Consider the following 22,559-nt stretch of genomic DNA (forward strand, 5'->3'; position numbering starts at 1 on the left):
AAGTAAGACCCTGAATCTGTAGATCTAAGTATTAAAGTCAATAGGGAGAGACATTCTTTTAGGGGCTGGGATGGTCTTTAGGCTTTTCCACATCTCTCAAGACTATTCAATAACATTTGGCTACCAAGCAACCCTCCCATGACTAATTTGCACCAAGCTCCCACCTGTCCCAGGACATACTGACACCACAACCCTGACTCTGGAGCATTAGATTATTTAACCCTCCCCTCCCCTATTATAAGTTAATAAACTGGCATTCTGAATCACACATCAGTTTTTGGTTGGTTAACATGAAATAACCCCATGAATCTGCTCAGTTCTAAGAGCAGGGTAGAAAAAAGTTTAAGAACCTGAAAAACTTAAGACCACACTCTAAACCGGTAATTGAAAAAGTGATTCAGGCCACAAATGGATGTGATGTGGCTTGCACAGGAAGAGAAAAAGGAGAAAGAAAGGAAGAAGAAGAAGGAGAAGGCGGTGGAAGAGGAAGTGGAGGAGGCGGCGGAAAGGCAGGGGGGAGGGAAGATGCTCTGAAAAAAGTCTGGATATTTCGCATAAAAAAGCATCTTCCTGAGGCTCTGGCAGTTTGGCCTGCATTGCCACAGAATAAAACTGACCAGAGTTAAGCAGCCACAGCCCCCTTTGTAGGGGACATTTGCTTTCTAATTCATCACAGACCAACCACACTCCTCTCTATTTCGCTGATATTGAGGTCAAATGTCAACTGTCATTTATCATTCTGCTTGCAGTGTTTTGTCTTCCTTATAGACTTCAAAGAATAAAGAATGCCAGACCTGGTGGATAAGTGCAGATTTTATAAAAAGTGCAAACCACTCTCCACATTAATTCAGTAAAACAAAGCTAGAATCAAAGAAATCAATTTACCTTAATCTGAGTCTGTTCGATTGACTTTTCCCATATCTGCTGATCATATGCTCCAATCTGAAATAGGGAGCAGGCTATTTGAATGATGCAAAGGAAATCCTGTTATTTAGGTCAAATGTCACAAAAGTCACGAAACTACTAAGCATCAATAATACAGTATCTGGGGAATGTTTATGCTTCTCAGAGGTTAGAGTAAGTTATTTAAAGGACTGTTGCACTCAAAAGTCTAAAGTAGCTGGATCGAAAAGTAAGTTAAAAAGTACTGTCCAAAATATTTCAAATTAAGCATTACCTTACAAGATATTTCCACTTCTTAAGGAAAACATCAGTAGGAAAACTAGAGAGGAATAAAAAGGTAACGGACAGCTCAGTAAGACTGTTGCCAGTACCAATCTGAGCTGTGAAGATACAAGTTTCACGTCTAAAAAAAACACAGCAGTTTGATCAGAAGCAAACTTTCAGAGCGTTGCTGGGGCACAGTGTATGCGGCCTGGAGAAGGGAGGGGACTTGAGAGTCCTATTCGGGGACCGGGAACAGAGCCTAAAAGACCTAATGACCTTGCGCCTCGGTTTGTCCGTTGATGTTGAGAGAGAGACACCGTGCAGGAATTGCCGGCACTACCGAGCTTAGGGAAAGCTAACGGGGGATTCTTGGCGGGGGCATTTTGCAGGAAGTCTGCTTTACAAATTAAAAAAGAAAAAGGTTGATATTACCTTCTTTTGGTACCACGATATAGCATCTCTCTCATTTGAGGCCATCTGTGTCTCCAGCCAGAGAATGGGATTTCACTGAAAACGAAGGAAAAGCAGTCGGTGAGTCCGGTTGCTGAAAGGTACTCTCCCAGTTTGGGTAGAACTCAAAAATCGCTTCTCTCGGCGTCTCCATGAGCTGCTGACTGTCTCCTTCTCCGGCTGGTTGCCAGGAAAAAAAGACAAAAACAGAAGCAAACCAAAAACCTCTGGTGCAGTGGCGCCGGGAGAAGCGTCTCTGCGATATTTGGAGCGAGTGTGTTCAAGGCTGCAGGGGAGGGGAGGGGAGGGCAGGTGGCTGGAGTTGGCCCGCACCCCCTCCTCCGCTCCCCGGCGTCCGGCTCTCACCTGGGGCCCCCTGCCCCGCAGTCCGGCGGCCGGGACCTTCCTCCTCAGTGGCCCCGGGCACGCCATGAGGCCGGGGGAGAGGCGGCGGGCGCCGCAGGCCGCATCTTCCCCCCGGGGCGGAGACGCCGGCGCGGCCGTTACCATGGAGACCGCAGCGGCCGCGCGGGCCTCGGGGGCAGCCGGCCGCCCGCGCCGGGAGGAGGGCAGTCTGCTGCCGCAGCCCCGGCGCCCTCCAAGCGCGGCCTTCAGGGTCACCGGACCGACCCCCAAATAAGCCAGGAATCAACTGGGAAAGGACGGGGATGAGACGTGAAGGAGGGCTTCGCTGGCCGCCAGGGGCTGCGGCAACGGCCGGAGGCTCGGCGCCCGGCTCTTCGGGTGCGGGGCGGAGGGCCCCCCCCCCCGACCCCGGCGCGGGAGGCAGCCGCTGCGGGGCGGGCGGGCGTCCTGCGAGGCCCGGCTGGCGGGCGGGCCGTGACTCAGCCGGCCGCGAGCTGGGCGAGGGCAGCGCCGCAGACCACGGTGCGGCCCCGCTGCGGCTTCCGCTTTCCGGGTTTTGCTCGAAAGTGGCTCCGCCCCCGCCCGGGCCTGGCCCCCCGGGGCCTCCGCCGGGCTCCCGGACGCAGGGGCTGGGGAGCCACACGACCCTCAGATCACGCTTCAGGTCACTTCCTGAGAAACGACTTGCCCAGACGTGGACCTGAAGGAGGTCGGTCCAGATGTCCTAAGAGCTGCCCGTTCATTCCTTTGTAACACTTCTCTTTGTCTTACGGGTTTCTTTGTGCTCCATTATTTACTGTCGGTCTTCCCTAAAGGGCTGTGGGCTCAGTGCGGTTGGAGCCTGGCAGGAGCCTGGCACACAGGTTCTCAGTCTGGGCTGGATGAACGCAGTTTTCTTGCATTTACGCCGTCCCCGGACGAAGGGCGCGGTGGGCTGCTTGTCACCCTTAACTCTCAGCAGCTCTGAGATTTAAACTTTGCGGGTGCTCGAGACTGAGGGAAGAGGAGGGCCAAGGCTTGGCGCAGTTCCAGGGCACGTTTCCCAAATTAGGGGAGGGGAGGGTGGCGGCGGGAAGAACTGTGTCTAGGCTAAGAGTTCGAGCAGGCTGATAGGGGTCAGGAGAAAGGAATGGCTGCGCGCTAAAAGGAGTATTTAAGGATACCTTCCTAAGGTTTTGAGCTGCTTTCCTCCTCTATAGTGCAGGGCTTTTTGGCCATTAGTGGAACACTGACCCCTAACGGCCGTTCCCACCCCACGTGAAGCAGTGTCCTTGCTTGCCCCAGCAGAGTCAGGTAAAGCTAATGACAGATAATGGTCACATGGGCTACCACTTCAGAAAGCCTGAGAAGTGAGGTTCTAAATGTTTTACAAACATTTCTTACCTATTAAATCGGGGTAAGGTGAAGTCATCCCATTCTACTGCTAAGGAAAATCCACTAAAAAGTATAAGTAACTCCCACAGAACTAATCAAAAATTATTTCATCCAGGCTTGATTTTTATATGGCACGCATAAGCTGTGGTTCCCTTTCTGGTTTGTTTCCTGACAGCGTTCCCCCTTTCTTAAACATAATTCTGCTGGGTTTCGGAACAAATGGCCAACTTTAAAAAAAAAAAAAGAAAAAGTGACAAATGAGAAAGTCATCTTTATCTAAATATTTAAGTCCTAAATTACATTAATAACAAAAACATTTTACTTCGTTGCTCAGCGCACAGAGACTTTTTGGGGAATTCATGAAAGAACTGAAGTTGCATTAGGGAATAGTAGGAAGGGGCAAATCATCTTACAAACTTTTCAGTGCTAAGACTGCCACTGAACACTGCACAGGCTTTAAACCAAGAACTGCATTCAAATCCCTGTTCCAATTAAAGCACTGTGTGATCTTCTGCAATTTATTCAACCTAACAAGCCTGTTTTCTCACCTGTATTTGTTATCTACCTAGTAAACACTAAAGGCTGTGAATATTAAATGGCCCAAAGCACTTACTGAAAAACCATTAGTTCCCTTCCCAACCAAGGTCTATCAGGGCTTAGGACAAGTATTTCAAAAAGAAGTTCACACAAAATCTGGAGGAAGAAGATCCACTGCATTGTATCACTTAATACATCAACGATGTCCAAAATGTCTGCTCACCATCTTCATTAACACTGCATGCATGTACTTTGAAAAATACGGGCATAGCCAGATGAACAATTTGTCCTCAAGTAGATAAAAACCCAATTTAAGCATCAGAAGGCACAACTACCACAAATGCCAAGTGTAGCTTTTCTTCCCCCAAACTAGCTGCACCTCAATGCACGGCATTTTCTCATTATCTATGACCTTTTCTTTTAGGAAGGTCACAAGATTTTTTCTAAAATACTAGAAACTAATGGGGACATAACAAGGTGGGAGGATTAATACTTTAAAAACAGGTTTCAGGTAGCTAGAATTCACACGTACTATTCATTTTCTCATGAAACATAAGTAAAGGACAAATCAGACTTTTGTTTATTAAAAAAATACTTTACAGGGAAAAAAAAAACCTCTATGCATTCCATTGTCCTATTTTACAAAGAAATAGCTTAACAATTTAACACACTTAGACAGCTACAAAAAAGCACTGTGTTAAAAGGATTATTATTCACACAAATTTAGATTTAAGACTATTCATTAAAAACCTTTTTAAAACACTCGTTAATGTCAATAAACAAACTAAGGCCACACAACGCAAATAGTCCGCCAGGCAAATTATACATTTCATCTATATGCAAAGACCTCTTAGATAAATTAAAGCCACAGGAAAAAAAGTCTTAGCTGCCAATCAAAATGGAGTTTAGTCACAGAAAACACTATTACATGAAAATTTACAACATGTGATAGAAGTAGTACATAAGTATTTCTTTAGAGAATTGAAAAGTGCTATATTAAGAGACAGTGGTCTCAACTACATGCACAAGTGGATCATAAAAAATTTATGAAGAAAATGGAAGGCCATAATATTTATGGAGATACTTGCTTTTAAAGCAACAAACTTTCAGGATGAGCATAGGTCCCTTATGTGGTAAAGAAAAACATTTGTCTTGTACATTTCCTCTACTTACTGCATGACCAATAAATACAGCTACACTTGTTTAAAAAAAAAAAAAACTTAGCAGAAATATGAACTTCTGCCATGTACTAGTGAAAGGCTCTTTTTTTTTTAACCTGTAGCAATGATAAAATAGATGTATTAGAAAGACACAAACTCAATTACCCTAAAAGTATAAATGCAAATAAATTTTTAATGGCAAATACAGATGAAAATATAATGGGCTAATATTAATGATCAAGAATATATTCACTAAGGGTTTTCTTGAATCTTTGAGTCTTGTTTCTAAATTAGTTTTCATTCTAGACACTATTTATAGAGGGAAAGGCAATAAGCAAAAGTTTCTCCAGGCATTAAGTGTGAACTTTATGCCTATTAAGACTGATGCAAGATGTTGCAAGACATCTTTTCCTAAGGTTTGGTAAAGGATTTTATTTAACAAGCTCCATTTTCCCCCTACAAGAGCTTGTAATGTTAGCCAACTGATATTCCAACTGTCTCCAAGGGGAAAGGGCACCTTTCAAGATTTTAATTAAAAATGATAAAGTTAAGTGAAACAAATCCTAAGTACTGAATAAGCAAATTAAAAGTACAATTAAGCTTAGGGATTCATTTTTAAAGAGTTAAAAATTTGGAGGGGAAAACTAATATGTAGGTTTTTATTATTATTGCTTTATGAATTTGGGATACCTCTTTGCATCCTAATCCTACTCCTAACATATATTGGTAATTACAGAATGACTTCTGGGGCAGGGGGAAAACTTTTATCCTTATTTATGAATACCATAAAATCATTCTAGTTACTAAGTTAGGAATATTCATTTATCGGGTCCTTTCCATAAGCACATTTTTAAAATATCCCTCTGCTCCACAAAATACTCAAACTTACAGCCACGTTCTGCAAGTAACCTCAAAGAGTTGGCACAACAGATAATATACCAAAAAGGAAGATCAGCTTAAATTTCAGTTACAACTTCACTGCCATCACTACTTTACAAATCAGAAGACGCCAGATTGCTCCATGCCTCACTCCACCAAACCAAATAATTTCAAGATTTAGAAAAGTTGCAATCATTTGTATCACTAAACTAGGATACAACTTTGAAAGCAGTAATAAACTCAAAACTTGAGCTTTTATATTCATCAGTCTTTAAAGCATGCTATTAAATCTAATACTCACATAGGACATTCAGTTTCCAGATACATGACTAGCTAAATGTTTCTCTCTCCATTCTATTGCAATTCTAACATACAATGGATTTATTAGTACATGATTTTAAACATTTGTATACTCTTTTCACGTGTTTATATTGGAGGTGAGGGTAGAATGTTTTGGAAAAGGAAAATGGGGATTTGCTTTTGATTGTAGGTCTTTGCAGATCCGCTGGTTCCTGAGTGATTATACACAGTGCTGGCTGTCAGGAGACAGTCTCCTTGTTTATTAGTAATGACCAGCTTAGATGACAGATGGCATCTGCTGGATGGCAAGTGGGAGATGGGGAAATCGGATCTTGGAAGACAAGAAAAATTAAAAAAAAAAAAAAAAAAAAAAGTTTTTGCTTTAACAACCTTGTTCTTCATGATTATTTTAAAAAGCAAATGTTGCCTGAGAAGAATTCTACTTTGCACAGCCTAGTAAAGCTCTATGAAATTCTTCTGGACAGAAAAACAAAAACAGAGAAAACCTAAATCCACATACTTTTGTGATTAACCCCTCCCCCCTCCAAAATAACAAAAACACCCTCAAAGGCAGGTCCCTTTAAAAACTAGTCTTGATAAACTAGAATTCACCCTAGAATTTATACCCAAGATTTTAAAACACCCCTGCAATAATCACATTACTTTTCATACCATTCTAATTACCTTATTTACAAAGATAACTAAAACCAACATCACTTCCAATTCATAAATGGTTTACATTGAAATGTTTCTCTATTTGTCTTCATCCTTTGTAACAGAGAATACATACATATACATATATATAAGGAATAATACAGATTCTAACTAATCACTGCAGTATTTGCTGATGGTTACTTTTCTATCGGTTTACACAGTGACCTCTATACTTTGCTAATATGCATTTAAACTACACAACAATATTGCACAAAGTAATATTTATATAAGATTTAGCCTATTTCAGAATATTTTAGAGAAAATTCATATTTGATATTTCAAAAGATGCAGCTAAGTTTTCATGGTGACAGACATAATAAAGCAGCATCTTTTTTTTTTTTTTTTTTTTTTTTTGCCTATGTTAATGTAAATATTCCAAATCTCACCCTCCAGGAAAAAAATCTCCAAATTGCACTATAACCAGGTAGATACAAGAATCTGGTCTTAGGTGTGGGGAATACTCTTCCTTTAATGAACAAAAGGCCTATTGTATTATTAACTAAGAGAAAGTGAAATGTGTATCATGTTAACATTCTAAAATAATAGAAAGTTAAGACTACACTAGCTATATGAACTGTGCCTGTTTGAAAAAAAATTTTTAAATACTCAGGCACTAAGCATTAGGTTACCTGAAACTCTAGGATGAAGTCTAGTGCCATAATCGTTATTAGACCGTAGCAACACCCAGTAATAGTAAATAAACCCAAGTATTCACCAGTTAAAACTGTGAATCAAAGTGTCTCAACAGATCTTTATCATGAAAAGATTGAAGCCAAGTGACAAAAAAAGTTTTTCCTAAGTTTCATGCACAAAATATGGCAGCCTCATCAGAAAGATTGATATCATTCTCTAGGTTTGATACTCATGATCAGTTTAAGAAGCAAAAGTATCCACACAAAGTGTGAGGATGCTAGGTAGCAGAACGACAGAGTATCATGTCAACATTATCTCTTTTACCCAATTATCTTCCATAGTTACCATGTTTCTAGAAGAGATTAATGAACCATGGATAATGAATGACCAAGGACTATTCATCTTTAGATATTTTTAATTGAAATATCCACTGGGCTTTAAATAACAGATACAAAAAAAAAGACAGTTTGGATCAGAAAGTGCTGTGCTTTCTCTTTTGTTAAGAAACCAGAGAGCCACTGGATTTTCCTTAGAAACTACCTGTTCTTTATGGTTGGAACTTACTTGCCCACGTACAAGATGCAGGAACACTCTCCTGCAACCTATGCCATTTTTACTGTAGAAAATTGAAGCTGTGCCATAAAGACACAAGTACTAAAGCATAAATCTGACCTTCTATCATAAAAACAGCAAATATGGCAAGAGACGAGGCAAGATAAAATTAAGGGAAGTGAATAATTTACCAAATAAGAATCTGTTATTCCAGAGAATTCTCAGTTTGATTTGAAGAAGAGATTGAATTGTTACCTCACACCTTAAAACAGAAAGTAGCAGCAGACCCACTATTACATACTGTACTAACGGGATAAGATACAACTCTTAACTTTGCATAATCTGTGTAAAAAAGATATGCTTGACATTTGTGGAATGTCATTTCTCTTTATAGAATTATAGGCAAGATTTCTCCAATAAAACTTAACTTAAGCCAGTTATAAAACTATAACTTCACATCAAAATTTAAAAAAGTTAAAAAATGTGTTTGAATATGTACATATCACACAGGAGTGCTCGAATGTTCCTGTAGATTGTGTTGCTGGTCAGAGTCCAGTCTACTTTCCACCTTTAAAACTGGAATAGGCGGAGTCATCTGATCTTGCTGTAGATTAAGTTCTGATGAAGGGAAGGACGATGAAGCAGTCGTCAAAAGCTGCATCTCTCTGCATGTCTCTTCAGATTCAGTTTTTACCCTCACACACTGGGAGTCAACTTCTAATTCTCGCTTTCCAGTTAAATCACAGTCCATGTTAGAACCGCTTTCTGTGTTTTGAGTGGCTTCCACAACAGGGTGGTACTGTTTAAGCCTTATATGCCAAGCTAAGCTGCACACTGCTGACACTGTTTTGAACTGATGAATGACATTTCTAGGGATGAAGTAAATATCATTGTCACACAGCTGAATTCTAGCATAACGAATGCCTTCCCGCCTCATTTGGTTTAGTTTAGCTTCATCCACCCACTGTACACACTGCAGAAAAAAGGAAAGTTGCATGAGACTTCAAAATATGTAGTGTAGTAATTCAGTCAAACAAAGTATTAGAATTAGCACAGGAAAATAGTCGTAGGGCCAAATTAAAGGCAGGCAATACTAAGTATCAGACAACTTTCTAAAATTGCCTGTAATGCTTGGGAAACATTTTTCCTCATATTTTACTACCTCTCTGAACAAAGTACAGGTTCAAGTCAGGATAGCCTAAGGAATCATTTAAACAAGTATTTCAAAGTGCAGCTAAGTATCAATAACATATTCTTTGCCACAACTGAGGACAACATTTATATGTTGCCTTTTATAGATGAGGGCACACAGTACTCCAGGGGGTCCTCAGCTGAGACTCTTTACAGCCAGAACTGAGCAGTCCGGACCCTCTGGCCATCTGGGCCAACCGGGTATCCCAAAGATTAAAGGGATCTCAAGCATTCTATTTGGGAAGCTCTGTGTTAATGATTTTTGACACTCTCCACACACAGCTTTTAATAGCACTTGAAATTAAATTTACCATCCCATGTATCCAACTATAAGATCAAATGCAAAATAAACTGCGTATAGATCCTTATTTCTGTTATCTCACTCAAAAGATAATAAAAAAGCAAAAGTTTCACCTGGGAAACTGGAGGTTCATGAAGGTCTAACTGAAGTCTCTGTACAACATCAGTAAAATCCTCAGCATGAAAACAAATCACATCTTTGGTTATGCGAGGCTGGTCACTCCTAAGATTAACAAAATTAAGTTTCAGAAACCTGCATCTCATAACGGAAAATGATGACAAATTTCAGTTCTCCTATTCTTGGAAATGCTCCTACTAGCACAGAAATAGACACACAGGAATATACATTTGCTTCTTTAAGCAACATTTAAAAAATAAATAAAACACCAATAAAGCTGTTTAAAAAAATGAAAATTAGATTAGTTGTTACAAAAAACAGCAGTGACTAAAAACAGTTTCATTCTAAACTAGTTGCAACTGCATCCTTTCACCACCCTGTAATGTCATCAGGATGGAACACAGTGGAGAGAAAACATACCAGCCACATAACTATCACACCTTCCAGTTTTCAAACTGGGGGGGTGGGGGTGGGGGGTGACAGAATGATCTTTAACTTGAAATACTTACTGTCAAGCTGTGATTGAACTATGCTTCCAAAAAAGGTCAAACTCTATAGTAATACTGAAGGCCCTGAAGTTATAAATATGAAAAACAAAACAGTTTTTAGACAAACTAAATTCCATGCTCTGAGCTTTGGGTTCCAACTGAATGTAAAAGGGTGCAGCCACTGTGGAAAATAGTATAGCAGTTCCTCCAAAAATTAAAAATAGAATTATCTAATGATCCAGCAATTCCACTTCCGGGGATATACCCAAAAGACTGAAAGCAGAGACATGAAGAGATGTTTTTTCAGAGCAGCCAAAAGGTGGAAGCAACCCAAGTGTCCGCTGATGAGTGAAACCAGATAAACAAAATGTGCCATATACATATAATGTAATACTACTCAGCATTAAAAAGGAAGGAAATTATGACACATGATATAATATGGATGAACCCTGAAGATATTATGCTAACTAAAATAAGCCAGTCACAAAAGAACTACTGTGTGATTCCACTTATACGAGGTATTTAAAGTAGTCAAATTCATAGAAACAGTAAGTACAATGAAGGCTACCAGGAGCTGGGGAGAGAGGAGAAAAGGGGTTAAGGTTTACTGGTTTCAGAGTTACAGTTTTGCAAGACAAAAAAGCTCTCAAAATCTGCTTTGCAACAATGTAAATATACTTAACACCACTGAAATGTACACTTAAAATGGCAAAGATTTTTCATTTTAATTTCATGTTATGGGTATTTTACCACAATTTCTAAAAAAAAAAATTAGTCCCCAAACTTTTAAATGGAGTCCACATTTTCTCAGACAACATTAACCAACCTTATAGTTGAGTTTCATTAACTTACCATTCACCAAACTGTACAGCTTTCAAAACCCCAACAGCAGCCGTACTCTGCCAGTCAAACCCCTGACCTACATGGTCAGCATGAGCTCTTGTCCTATCTTCAAAGAGGACTTCACGGGGTTCACTGGTCCGAGGTAGGTACTGGAGATTTTTAATTTCATTCATTGATCTGGAGTTGATTTGGTTGTGAAGTAAAGGGGGGAGGGGAGGAAAGTATTAATAGCAGTAAGGTGAAAAAGTCTGCTAAAATATCAAATTTTAAATAAGATCAGAACTGATAAGGGTTCCATGATTTTGATCATTAACATTTAACACACTATACCGTAATGCTCAATGTCATTACCTTCTTCTCTTGGGATGTCATGATAATGTAGAGGCTATATTTTTTATTTGGCTCAAATGTAGTGTTACAATTTACAAAATTTAGTTTTCAAGCAATAGGAAACACAATTCAAAGTTCAAGGCTGTATGTTTCTTCACCCTCAGTCATCTTAATTCTCAAAACAGACTTGATTCAAGATGGAAAACTGAGCATGTACATGATCTCCTTCCACATTAAAATGAAAGTAAAAGGCTTCAAACTAATATGGTAGGGGTGGGAGAGAGGAGATGGGCGAATGGATAAGAATACAGATGAAACATAACTGGCTGTGAGTTGATAACTGCTGACAATGACCACATGAGACTTTAGTACATTATCTTCTGCTTTTTCATGTGCTCAAGAATTTCTAAATATAATAATCTAAAGGTGATAGTAAAGGAATGAATAAGAACCAACAAAGGAAATGAATTAGTGCATGAACAATATCAACAAATTTCTGGAAGATGGAAAATGATTAAAAGTGTCTAGTAAAACTAAGCAGAGAAAGCCACAGGCCTAGAATACACTAGAAGGGAATAGCAACTAAAAAGGCAGCTGGCCTGCCCAAAAGACCTTGAAGACTAAGAGGTGCAAAAAAGAAAAAAAAAAAAAAAAAAGCCCATTATCATGATGTTAACAGACAGAAATGTAGTAAGGCTGAGAAAGGGGGAATTAAAGTGAAATTCTGCAAATAAACCAGTCACCCACCACCCCTGTGAGTAGAAATGAGGTCAGGCATCTACCCCCATGCTATGGTTGATCCACTCAGCATCCATCTATCCTATTTATTTCCCTGACAGAACTCTGATTCTCATTAGGTATCTGCTCCTGCCCCATAAGTGACCTCATTTACAAGTTTCAAAGGTAGATCCTGATGAATCCTGACAAACTGTGGCAAACACATGCCCCTTGCCAGTAACTGATTTAAAAATGGACACAAACACACATGCAAAGATGCTCAACGTCGCTCCTCATCAGGGAAATACAAATCAAAACCACACTCAGGTATCACCTCACACCAGTCAGAGTGGCCAAAATGAACAAATCAGGAGACTATAGATGCTGGAGAGGATGTGGAGAAATGGGAACCCTCTTGCACTGTTGGTGGGAATGCAAACTGGTACAGCCACTCTGGAAAACAGTGTGGAGGTTCCTCAAAAAATTAAAAATAGACCTACCCTATGACCCAGCAATAGCACTGCTAGGAATTTACCCAAGGGATACAGGAGTACTGATGCATAGGGGCACTTGTACCCCAATGTTTATAGCAGCACTCTCAACAATAGCCAAATTATGGAAAGAGCCTAAATGTCCATCAACTGATGAATGGATAAAGAAATTGTGGTTTATATACACAATGGAGTACTACATGGCAATGAGAAAGAATGAAATATGGCCCTTTGTAGCAACGTGGATGGAACTGGAGAGTGTGATAAGTGAAATAAGCCACACAGAGAAAGACAGATACCATATGTTTTCACTCTTATGTGGATACTGAGAAACTTAACAGAAACCCATGGGGAGGGGAAGGGAAAAAAAAAAGAGGTTAGAGTGGGAGAGAGCCAAAGCATAAGAGACTCTTAAAAACTGAGAACAAACTGAGGCTTGATGGGGGGTGGGAGGGAGGGCAGGGTGGGTGATGGGCATTGAGGAGGGCACCTGTTGGGATGAGCACTGGGTGTTGTATGGAAACCAATTTGACAATAAATTTCATATATTGAAAAAAAAAAATGGACACAAACTGATTCTGGCCAGCAGTAAGAGAGGAAATTTGCTAAGGAGACTTCTGGGAAGTTTCCTAGCTTGTATGGCAGAAGAAAAGATGCTTTTTTTCTTCTATTGCATATAACTAGATCCATATGTGATACCTAGACCACAATAATCATCCAGCAACCATAAAGAAAGCCACTGTGAGTACAAAGCCCAGGCAAAGAACATGACAGCAGAGAAAAAGACCCAATTCCTTGATGAAAGTACTGAATCACTGACCATATATATATATATTTGGTGCCAAGAGCCAAGCTCTCTAGACTTCTTAATACATAAGATAATATTTTATGAACCAGGTTGAATCAAATTTTTGCTGCTTGTAGCCAAAAGCATCCTGATAAACTTTCAGAAAAACAAAAACAAAAAAAACCTTCATGTTCTCTAAACACACTAAACTTACCATATTCATAGAACTAATGTAATCCTCTGGCATGTGGCCATACCCTTTCATGTCCAATTCTATGCCTATTAACTCTAAAGTGAAGCCTACCTAGTCATAAGCCTCACTGAAATATAAATAGAACGTCCGGTAAGCCCAATGCTTTATTTCTAAATATGAATGTGTCAACCACAAATCACCAAATATGTGAAGACAGCCTGTAGCAGCCTGACAAAGACCAAAATAAACCATGCTAAAATGTAAGAATTCCAAAGAAAAAAGTCGAGTGAATGTCCCCAAATCAAAAGCAAACAGATAATAAGAAATATGAGGATAATCAAACTGGGAGATCTGTTACTCCGTCAACAGTAGTTTCAGAAAGAAATAACAGAAAATGAAGAGATTGCCAAAGCAGTTAAGCAAGAAAAATTCCCAGAAATGAGAAAGGAGAATCTTTCTAGGACCTATCAAATCACAAGAAAGATTAAATATAATAATAAGAATGAAAGACCCAAATATGTATCATTGTGAAATTAAGCTTTCAGAGAGGAAAATAAGTTACCTATAAAAAAAAAAAATTACATTGGCATTAAGACTTCTCATAAACAATATTAGATACCAGAAAACACTGTGGTAAGCTACAAGTTTTAAGGGAAAATACATCCTCTGGAATCCAGTTAAGCTATCAATCCTATTTCATGAGAAAAAAAGGAATTTTCAGACATATCATGACTCAGAATATTTCTGAGAATATTCCTTTTCTTCCTTTTCTTAGAATGTTACTTGAGAATGTGCTAAATCAAAAGAAGGAAATAAACCCAAGAAGACAACTGTAGGTTAATACAGAAATGCATTAAGTGGGAGGTCCTACGTTGATAACTGTGAAAAAAGCTTTTCACATTGAAGAGAACACAGAGCTCCAAAAGATTTCCAGGTAAAAAAGTTATGTGTTAGAGCATACAGTATGATTAAAGTTTTGGATTCTTGAGGATATGATAAAAGCACAGAAAGCAAGGTAACTATCAACATTCTCAAAAAAACAAAAAACAAAAACAACTATAAAAAAAAAAAAAAAAACCAAAAACCATAGCCAAAGTCAAAGCCATAGAGAAAGGGTGATTCTAGAAGAAAGAAATGTATTTGGAGCAAAAAAGAGAATAGAAGATATTAGGGATATGGTCAAGAAAAGTGTATGTCCCCCTTCAAAAGAGGGGCAATCAGAAACTGCAGGGAAAACGGATTAAAACAAAACAAAAAAAAAGCACAGTCCAAACATGAAACTATTTAAAATGTAGCATGATTTTCAGTATCTAGGTGAAATATAGGAAAGATTCTTTTGTATATTACCCCTTTGAGTAATAAGTAACATTGGAAATTTAGAATGTAACTTTTTAGCCTATTGGTTGGGTCTGCATAAACTTACCTTCCCATAATATAAATGGCATTTACTGGTTTTCAAATCCTAGAATACACCTATTGACAAAGCATATAAAACCTAATTATGGCTTTAAAGCACAATATGAATTAACCTCAACAATGCATAAGCGCAGCTGACAAAAAGTAGAAAGGAGGAGGAAGAAAGTAGAGAGTCATTTAACTATTGGGAGACAAGGTGAAGGGAAGGAGTCCTAATCTATCATACCAAGAAATTGACAAATTTCCTGCCAAAGTCTTAAAGCAAAAGACATTAAAAACAGAAATGGTTTTTGCCTCTGGTAAAAAGGTATCTGCATCTGGAGGGAAAGGTGGCCAGGATTTTTCATTACAAACCCTACCGTACTATTTGATTTTTTAAAACCCTGTGCATGTATTTCTTTAAAGTCCATAAATTCAAAGGCCATCTTCATTAGCAGTGCCCTTGATCACCCGACACTTCTCACAGTGATTTCACTATCTTCAGCAATAGAGCATTCTCATTAACACAAAAAGATGACGTTAGCGTTTTAAGTTCTGATTTATTCACTCTAATTCAAAGTGCCTTTGGATACTTTGCTTAAGAATATTTAACCCCAATAAAAATAAAATTTGATAGCCCCTCATATTAGTGGAGAAAAAATAAATTATTAAGCAAATGATGTTGGTACAGGTGCCTAACTACTTGGAAAAAATGATCAATCTCTCCCTCTGTCCTGAAATCAATACCATGTAAGTAAAACATGTAAATATTGAAATCACAAAAGTACTAGGAGAAAATATAGATGAATATTTTATAATAATGAGAAAAGGCATTTCTAAGCCTGCCAGTAGGATAGAAACCTCAGAGGAAAAGACAGATCTGACAACATATAAAAATCTCTGTAAGGAAAAATAAATGGGGGGTTGGGGGGGTAGGGGTTGAGTAAAGATAAAACTGAAGCTAAAAAAGAATGAGGAAAATGTGCAACATTTAAAAAAAATAGTTAATAGTCCTATAGAGAATTTTAAATAAAAAACAGCCTAGTAGAAATATGGGTAAAATGAAAAAGGAATCACAAAAGAAGAAACACAAACCCTCAAAGAAAAACTAATTAAAATGAGACATTTCTGCCCAGTCAGATCAACAAAATTTAAAAAAATGTTAATGGGGCACCTGGGTGGCTCAGTCAGTTAAGTGTCCGACTTCAGTTCAGGTCATGATCTCACGGTCTGTGAGTTTGAGCCCCGCGTCAGGCTCTGTGCTGACAGCTCAGCCTGGCGCCTACTTTGGATTCTGTGTCTCCCTACCAACCAGCCATCCATGTAGTCAGCCAACAAGCCAGCCATAGGTACCCCACAATCAGTGATGTGTTATACATTTCCAAACAACCGGCGTTGGGGGAAGATGGCTGACTGCAGCTGATTTGCTTATTTCTGTGGTATAAATACTCCCAACATGTCCAATTTCAAGCAACTAATGTGACCTCATTCTATGTGGAACAGGGAGGCTAATAATGGCCCTGTGAGCTGGCTCCAGCATACCACTGTCAGGTTTGTCAAAAAATTTACACTAAAAAAGAACTGGTTAAATAAATTCTGATACAACCACTCAGTGAGAACAAAGTAGTCATTTAGAAATGATGATATAAGTGCATCTAATAGAACACATAAACTTAAGGGATTAAAAAAACCAAGTTTAAAAGTAAACATCACATGAAGAATAAGCTCATTTGTGTATAAAGTTTATGAGTATAACACAAACTAAAATCTGAAAGGCTGATATGCCTCAATGGGTGGGATTATGGGTACATTTTGCCTTTGTTTTACTATTATCTGATTTTTCTAAAAGTTTGTAATAATCAAGAAACAAAAGGTGGTCGCTTCCTTTTTGGAAAGATCACAGTACTGTATACATACAGTACTTAAGAATTTAGAATTTCAAGACTCATCATCATGATGTACAAAACCTGCTGTGGTCTAGCAATGTGCAGAAGTTTTAGTTTACTCCACGTTCTACCCTTTCATCACCTTGCATTCACATATAGTTTTTACAAAGTACTTTCGCACAGTATCTCAAGTACCTAAGGTTATTCCGTACTTAGCTTTAGCATCATTCCCCTGGGAGCTTTAAGGTAAGGTCTACACTAGTCTATTAAAATGCACTTCTGGGTACTTATCTGGAGTTGCTATTTCCATAGTCGAAACAAATATGAATCATTTTCAGTCTCATTAGATTTTTCACAGTACCAGAGTAAGTTAATCTACATTTGTTTTAAGTGTCTGAAACACAAAATATGTTAGCCCAGTATGAATTACTATAGGAGATATACATTACTGGTTTCATTCAGCAAAGACTGATCACCTGCTTATGTGCCATGGAGATTGAGAAGAATAAAACATAGTCACTGTCCTCAGAGCTCAAAATTTAGTAAAAACCAAAAACATGTAAACAGATCATTAATGAAGAATGATGTGTGAGCACAGAGAAGGGAACAATTAATTGTCTATGCTTCACAAAGGAAGTGACATCTAAGTTTAGTTTTGAAAACTTATTAAGCGCCTGTCAGGTAGAAAGGAAAATGGGGGAGAAGCCATTCCAAATAAAAAGAACCGTGCAAAAGCACAGAGTTGTCAAAGACCACGGTTTGAAAAGTGAACTCTGCATGGCTAGAGTAACTATAAACTGATCTAGCTAGAAGAACTTTTGGGGCCAGATTATGAAAGATCCTTGTAGACCACACAAAGAAGTTTGGACTTTCACCTTGTAGGCAGTTAGGACCCAGGTTTTAAGAAAACAGGCAAAAATTAAAGTTGTTTTTTAGAAGTATGCCTCACTCTGGTGACTAATGAGAAGGCTGGACTAAGAAACTGACCACTAAAGACTTATTTAAGATAGCTCTTAAAATGGTTTTCAAACTGTGTTCAGGTCTCAATCATTTTTATTAGCAACCAAATTTTTAAAAAGTGCTTTTGCTTATTTGGGAAAAATAAATGTTTACCGTCGTCTTTTGAAGGGTGACTTTGGCATATCTGCTGTAGGGATCATCTGCTCTCCTGGCCTAACCCACATGATAGGCCCATCATCACTCTGGGACCTACACTGGAGTCGGAGGCTGGAAAGTGTACCCCAGGGCAAAGTCATCTAGAAGTCAGATAAATGAGTCACGTTAAAAAAAATCTTTTTGACTATTTACAAGTTAATCCCACTACCACCCAAAATAAAGCTCTAGGAAGTTGATTTTGTGTATGTACATGAATAAATGCTATATTAGATAGTAATTTATATGTAAAAAAGAATCATTGAAGTTAATTATTCCGAACCAATTTTTTTAAACATTCCTATTCAAAACACTAGATAAAATGTAATTTTACTAGACAAAATTAACTTAACATTGTTTTCACAGAAAGTGCACACTTAAATAATGATCAGAACTCTAATCATTGGAATTAACACTCACTTTCAGAAATGGTGATTCTTCTAACATATCAAGGAACTCTGGGAAATAATCACCAACTTCTTCATCTACTGCTCCAACAAGACTTATCTGCCGCATGGGACCTGCTCGGTAGGTGCCACAGCAGTATGTCCTGTTGACCTGAGATAAAACGAAAGAGGGAGGATAAAGGACTGAAGTACACTATAATATAATTAAAGAATTATAAAACAGTATTGTTTCCAATGTTGCTATTTCTTTTACATACTATGAACTCAACAGTCTGTACCTTGGATAAAGCCCATAGTTACAGAAAGATGCTCTCGCACACTGACAAACACATTAATATGGTAAGTGCCACAAACAGAAATTTCAAAGAGCAAGTTAGTCTATGATCCCAACATCTCAAAGAAACATTGAAGACATTAAGATACACTTAAACTTCTCTGAGAATGATTTTTTATACTTTGAAAACACTCTAAACTGATCTTTATTTTGGAAAGAAAAAAATCGGCAAATAAAAAGTAAAACTGGCAGGGCAGAGAAAATTTAAAAAAAAAAAAAAAAGAGAGAGAGAGAGACCACGGTCAGATTAATCTTCCATATCCATTTTGTATTCCCTAGTGAAAACCTTCATATCAGGCAAGATACCAGGCTGTTATCAAACCCAATCTCCCTCCCAGTTACTTGCATGTAAGATCCTCTACCCTAGGCAAACTGATCTTTTTGTCTACCCAACTTATGCCAAACTTACTTCTACCTACAATGATTTTTCTCTTAAATATGCCCTACTTGGAATGTCCTCTTTTCTGTCAACCCAAATCTTATCTTTCAAAGATCAGTTCTTTTTTTCTGGAAGCCTTCCTGATCACCCTTCATGATCTTTTCCTTTTCTGAAACACAGAGACACTTTCTTTACATCAACTCTCTAGTGAATTTAGGGCATATTTTATACCAATTTGTAGCCCAGAGAATCCAAGCATTCAAATGGAATCTACTAATACACCTGAAACTAGTATTACACTGTATGATAACTAATTGGAATTTAAACTTTAAAAAAAATTTTAACGGAACCTACCAATTGATTTGATACAATCTGATATTATTCTTCTATGTCACTTCTTGTATTTTCTTAGGCAGAGAGAGAGGAAGACAAAGAATCCAAAGCAGGCTCCAGGCTCTGACCTGTCAGCACAGAGCCCAATGTGGGGCTCGAACCCACTAACTATGAGATCATAGTTAGTGAAACCAAGTCAGACACTTAACCGACTAAGGCCACCCAGGTGCCCCTTCCCACCTCCAATTTAAAATGAATGTTTCTCAGGGCACCTAGGTGGCTCAGCTGGTTAAGTGTCCAACCTGGTTTCAGCTCAGGTCATGATCTCACAGTTCATGGATTCGAACCCACTAATAGTGCAGAGCCTGCTTGGGATTCTCTCTCTCTGCCCCTTCCCTGCACCCTCTCTCTCAAAATAAACAAATAAACTTAAAAATAAACAAAGAAATAAATAAGTAAAATGTTTCTCAAGGATAAAGACAGATCCATGCATACAAATGACTAAACTAAAAATGCTGAATTCTAAGCAGACTTTCTACCTTGGATCAGTAACCAAACATTCACTATCTTAGTTATGGTGCAGATTAGATTGAAAGGCCTAATATACAGTTGTACCTTTATAAGGCAGGTCACTATTGAACATTAAAAAAAAAACTAAGAATCAATTGGGATTGTTTTAAATATCCTTTTGCCTCAATACAAGGCATAAATGACCATCCAGTTTTTTTTTTTTAACTTTTTTAATGTTTGTTTATTTTTGAGAGAGACAGTGTGAGTGGGGGAGGGGCAGAGAGAGAGGGAGACACAGATTTGAAGCAGGTTCCAGGCTCTGAACTGTCAGCACAGAATCCAACATGGGGCTCGAACCCTTGTACTGTGAGATCATGACCTGAGCTGAAGTCGGATGCTCAACCAACTGAGCCACCCAGGCGCCCCAGACCATCTAGCATTTTTTACACAATTCTTTACTATTAGTTCTTCAGCAACATTTTCAGAACCCACTATTTTTTTCTGTAGACAATTTAATAGCACCCCTATACATACACAATACAAACAACAACAACAAAAAAAGGGCTTAGATCCTATTCTCAAATATCGGGGATTTCTTAACTCCTTACAAATCTTTCCGAAAATCACCTTATATGATCATTAACCAGCAACTGCCCAGGACAAAATTACTTTCTTTCCATATCTATTTGTATGAGTTACCTTCCCATCATTTGTATGATCGTCATGCTATGAAAAGTCAGAGGGGGCAGATTGGGAAAGAAGATGATCACGGGATGCAGATAAAGGAGAAGTAGGGAAGCTTTCTAAGCATTATTCTAACTTTTCTTAGCCAAGCACCCTAAAACAACTAACGGAGATTTACTAACCTTCAGTACCAGTTCTAGGAATCGCATGCTTTCAGGAGTAATAAATATCAGTCTCCCTACAACACCCCCACCAACTATTCCCAATTACCAGAAATTCCTTTACCAAGAAAGGCTTTCAAATATACAGAATAGGGGCATTTTACGTAAGAACTACGATAAAGACACATTACAATTTAAAGCTTACAGAACTCAAAACTAATCCTGAAAAAGCACACTGCTATGTGCCACTTTTGCTAGCTTGGAGATTATGCAACTCTTAATGCATTATTAATTGAAGGAATTCACATTACACACAAAGTAAGACTGAATATTTTTATATCACAGTGTTTGAAGTTTACCTAATTTAATCCCATTAAATCAATAGCAATGAACTTGAAGACAACTTAAAATGCAAACACCTAGGATAATTAATATGTGACATGAGTAAATATAAGCATCCTTTCCTATTTGGAAAGAGAAAGGAAGTAAACCTAAAAATAGGGATTTGAATTATTTTTTATATAAAAAATGTAATATTATAAACTTATAATTTATCCTGTGGCTAGAAAGGATATAAAAACCAGCCATTAAACTGTGGCCAAAAAAAAAAAAAAAAAAAAGTAGTAAAGCTGATGAACGGTGTATCACTGATGTAAAAATGTTCATAAATGCTAATGTTTATAAAGCATTTAAATAATTAAGTGCACAAGTTAGAAGATGGACAGCATTTATGACCAGAAATTCAACATGTACCAACTGTGTGACACCTATGCCAAACAAACTACTAATTCTACCCTTCTTCTTTTTAGAAAAAGAACTTCCTGGGCATATAGCCAATGAGCTAGGCTCCTCGGCAGCCAAGTGTGGCCTGGAACCAAGTTCTGGCCAATGAGATCTTAGTACAAGTTACATATGTAATTTCCAGAGCATGCCTTTATAAGTAAGCAGCTCTCTATTTCCTCTTTCTGTCTTGAGAGCCAGGTTCAACTATGCAGACAACACAACCAAAGGGACTGGCAAAACTTAAAAGGAAAGGAGAATCCTGGGTGACATAATGTAACAGAACAGAGTTGCTTAACCTCTGGATTTATTACTCCAGAGAAACTTTTATTTTGTTCCAGCCACTGTATGTGACATCTCTTTGTTATGGTGGCCTTAGATCTTGTATACTAGCACACATCATTTTATTGCACTTCACTTTACTGCATTTCACAGATATTATGCTTCATAGATAATTGACTTTTTACAAATTGAAGGTCTGAGGCAACCCTGCCAAGAGTAAGCCTATCAGCACCACTTTTCTAACATTTGCTCACTTTGTAAGCAAATTTTTTGTAATTCTCACAGTATTTCAAACTTTTTCATTATTATTTTATTTGTTATGATGATCTATGATCAATGCTCTTTGATGTCATTACTATAATTGTTTTGAGGCACTACGAACCACACCACACAAGACAGTGAACAATCTATATTGTGTGTGTTCTGCTTTACTGATCAGCTATTGCCCCCATCCCTCTCTCTTCTCCTCAGGCTTAGGCCTTATTCCCTGAGACACAACAAAACTACAATTAGTTCATTTAATGACTCTACAATGGCCTTTAAGTGTTTAAGTGAAAGGAAGGGTCACAGGTCTCTCATTTTAAATCAACATCAAGAGATTATTATTATTTTAATTTTTTTTTGAGAGAGAGAGAGCCCGTGTGAGCAGGGAAGGGGCAGAGAGAG

At 38.3% G+C, this 22,559-nt stretch overlaps 2 protein-coding genes across 10 annotated transcripts in view; both read right to left on the bottom strand.

The window, feature by feature from the left end:
- PHTF1 (putative homeodomain transcription factor 1) overlaps positions 1–2,373 on the bottom strand; it is a 95,946-nt gene extending 93,573 nt beyond the window's left edge. For 8 of the 9 annotated variants that reach the window (XR_006206584.1, XR_006206585.1, XR_006206590.1 and 5 more), the window contains exons 1-3: positions 1,984–2,373; positions 1,600–1,674; positions 886–942 (exon numbers count right to left, since the gene is read on the bottom strand). Coding sequence is in view for 1 of the 9 variants with exons in the window: in XM_042953486.1 (XP_042809420.1) it covers positions 886–942; positions 1,600–1,644 (102 nt within the window). In the remaining 8 variants the exon portion in view is untranslated. Of the gene's footprint in view, positions 1–885; positions 943–1,177; positions 1,223–1,599; positions 1,675–1,983 lie in introns of those variants that run through there. The other variant, XM_042953487.1, reaches the window with a different exon arrangement.
- A 921-nt stretch (positions 2,374–3,294) lies between these two features.
- The window catches only part of RSBN1 (round spermatid basic protein 1), a 48,247-nt gene continuing 28,982 nt past the window's right edge, over positions 3,295–22,559 (bottom strand). The window contains exons 3-7 of the mRNA XM_042953485.1: positions 18,444–18,581; positions 17,985–18,127; positions 11,082–11,249; positions 9,738–9,846; positions 3,295–9,105 (exon numbers count right to left, since the gene is read on the bottom strand). Of these exons, the coding sequence (XP_042809419.1) occupies positions 8,635–9,105; positions 9,738–9,846; positions 11,082–11,249; positions 17,985–18,127; positions 18,444–18,581 (1,029 nt within the window). The 3' untranslated portion in view covers positions 3,295–8,634. The remainder of the gene's footprint in view (positions 9,106–9,737; positions 9,847–11,081; positions 11,250–17,984; positions 18,128–18,443; positions 18,582–22,559) is intronic.

This window comes from Panthera leo, chromosome C1, assembly GCF_018350215.1.
Source record: "Panthera leo isolate Ple1 chromosome C1, P.leo_Ple1_pat1.1, whole genome shotgun sequence".
Taxonomy (NCBI): Eukaryota; Metazoa; Chordata; class Mammalia; order Carnivora; family Felidae; genus Panthera; species Panthera leo.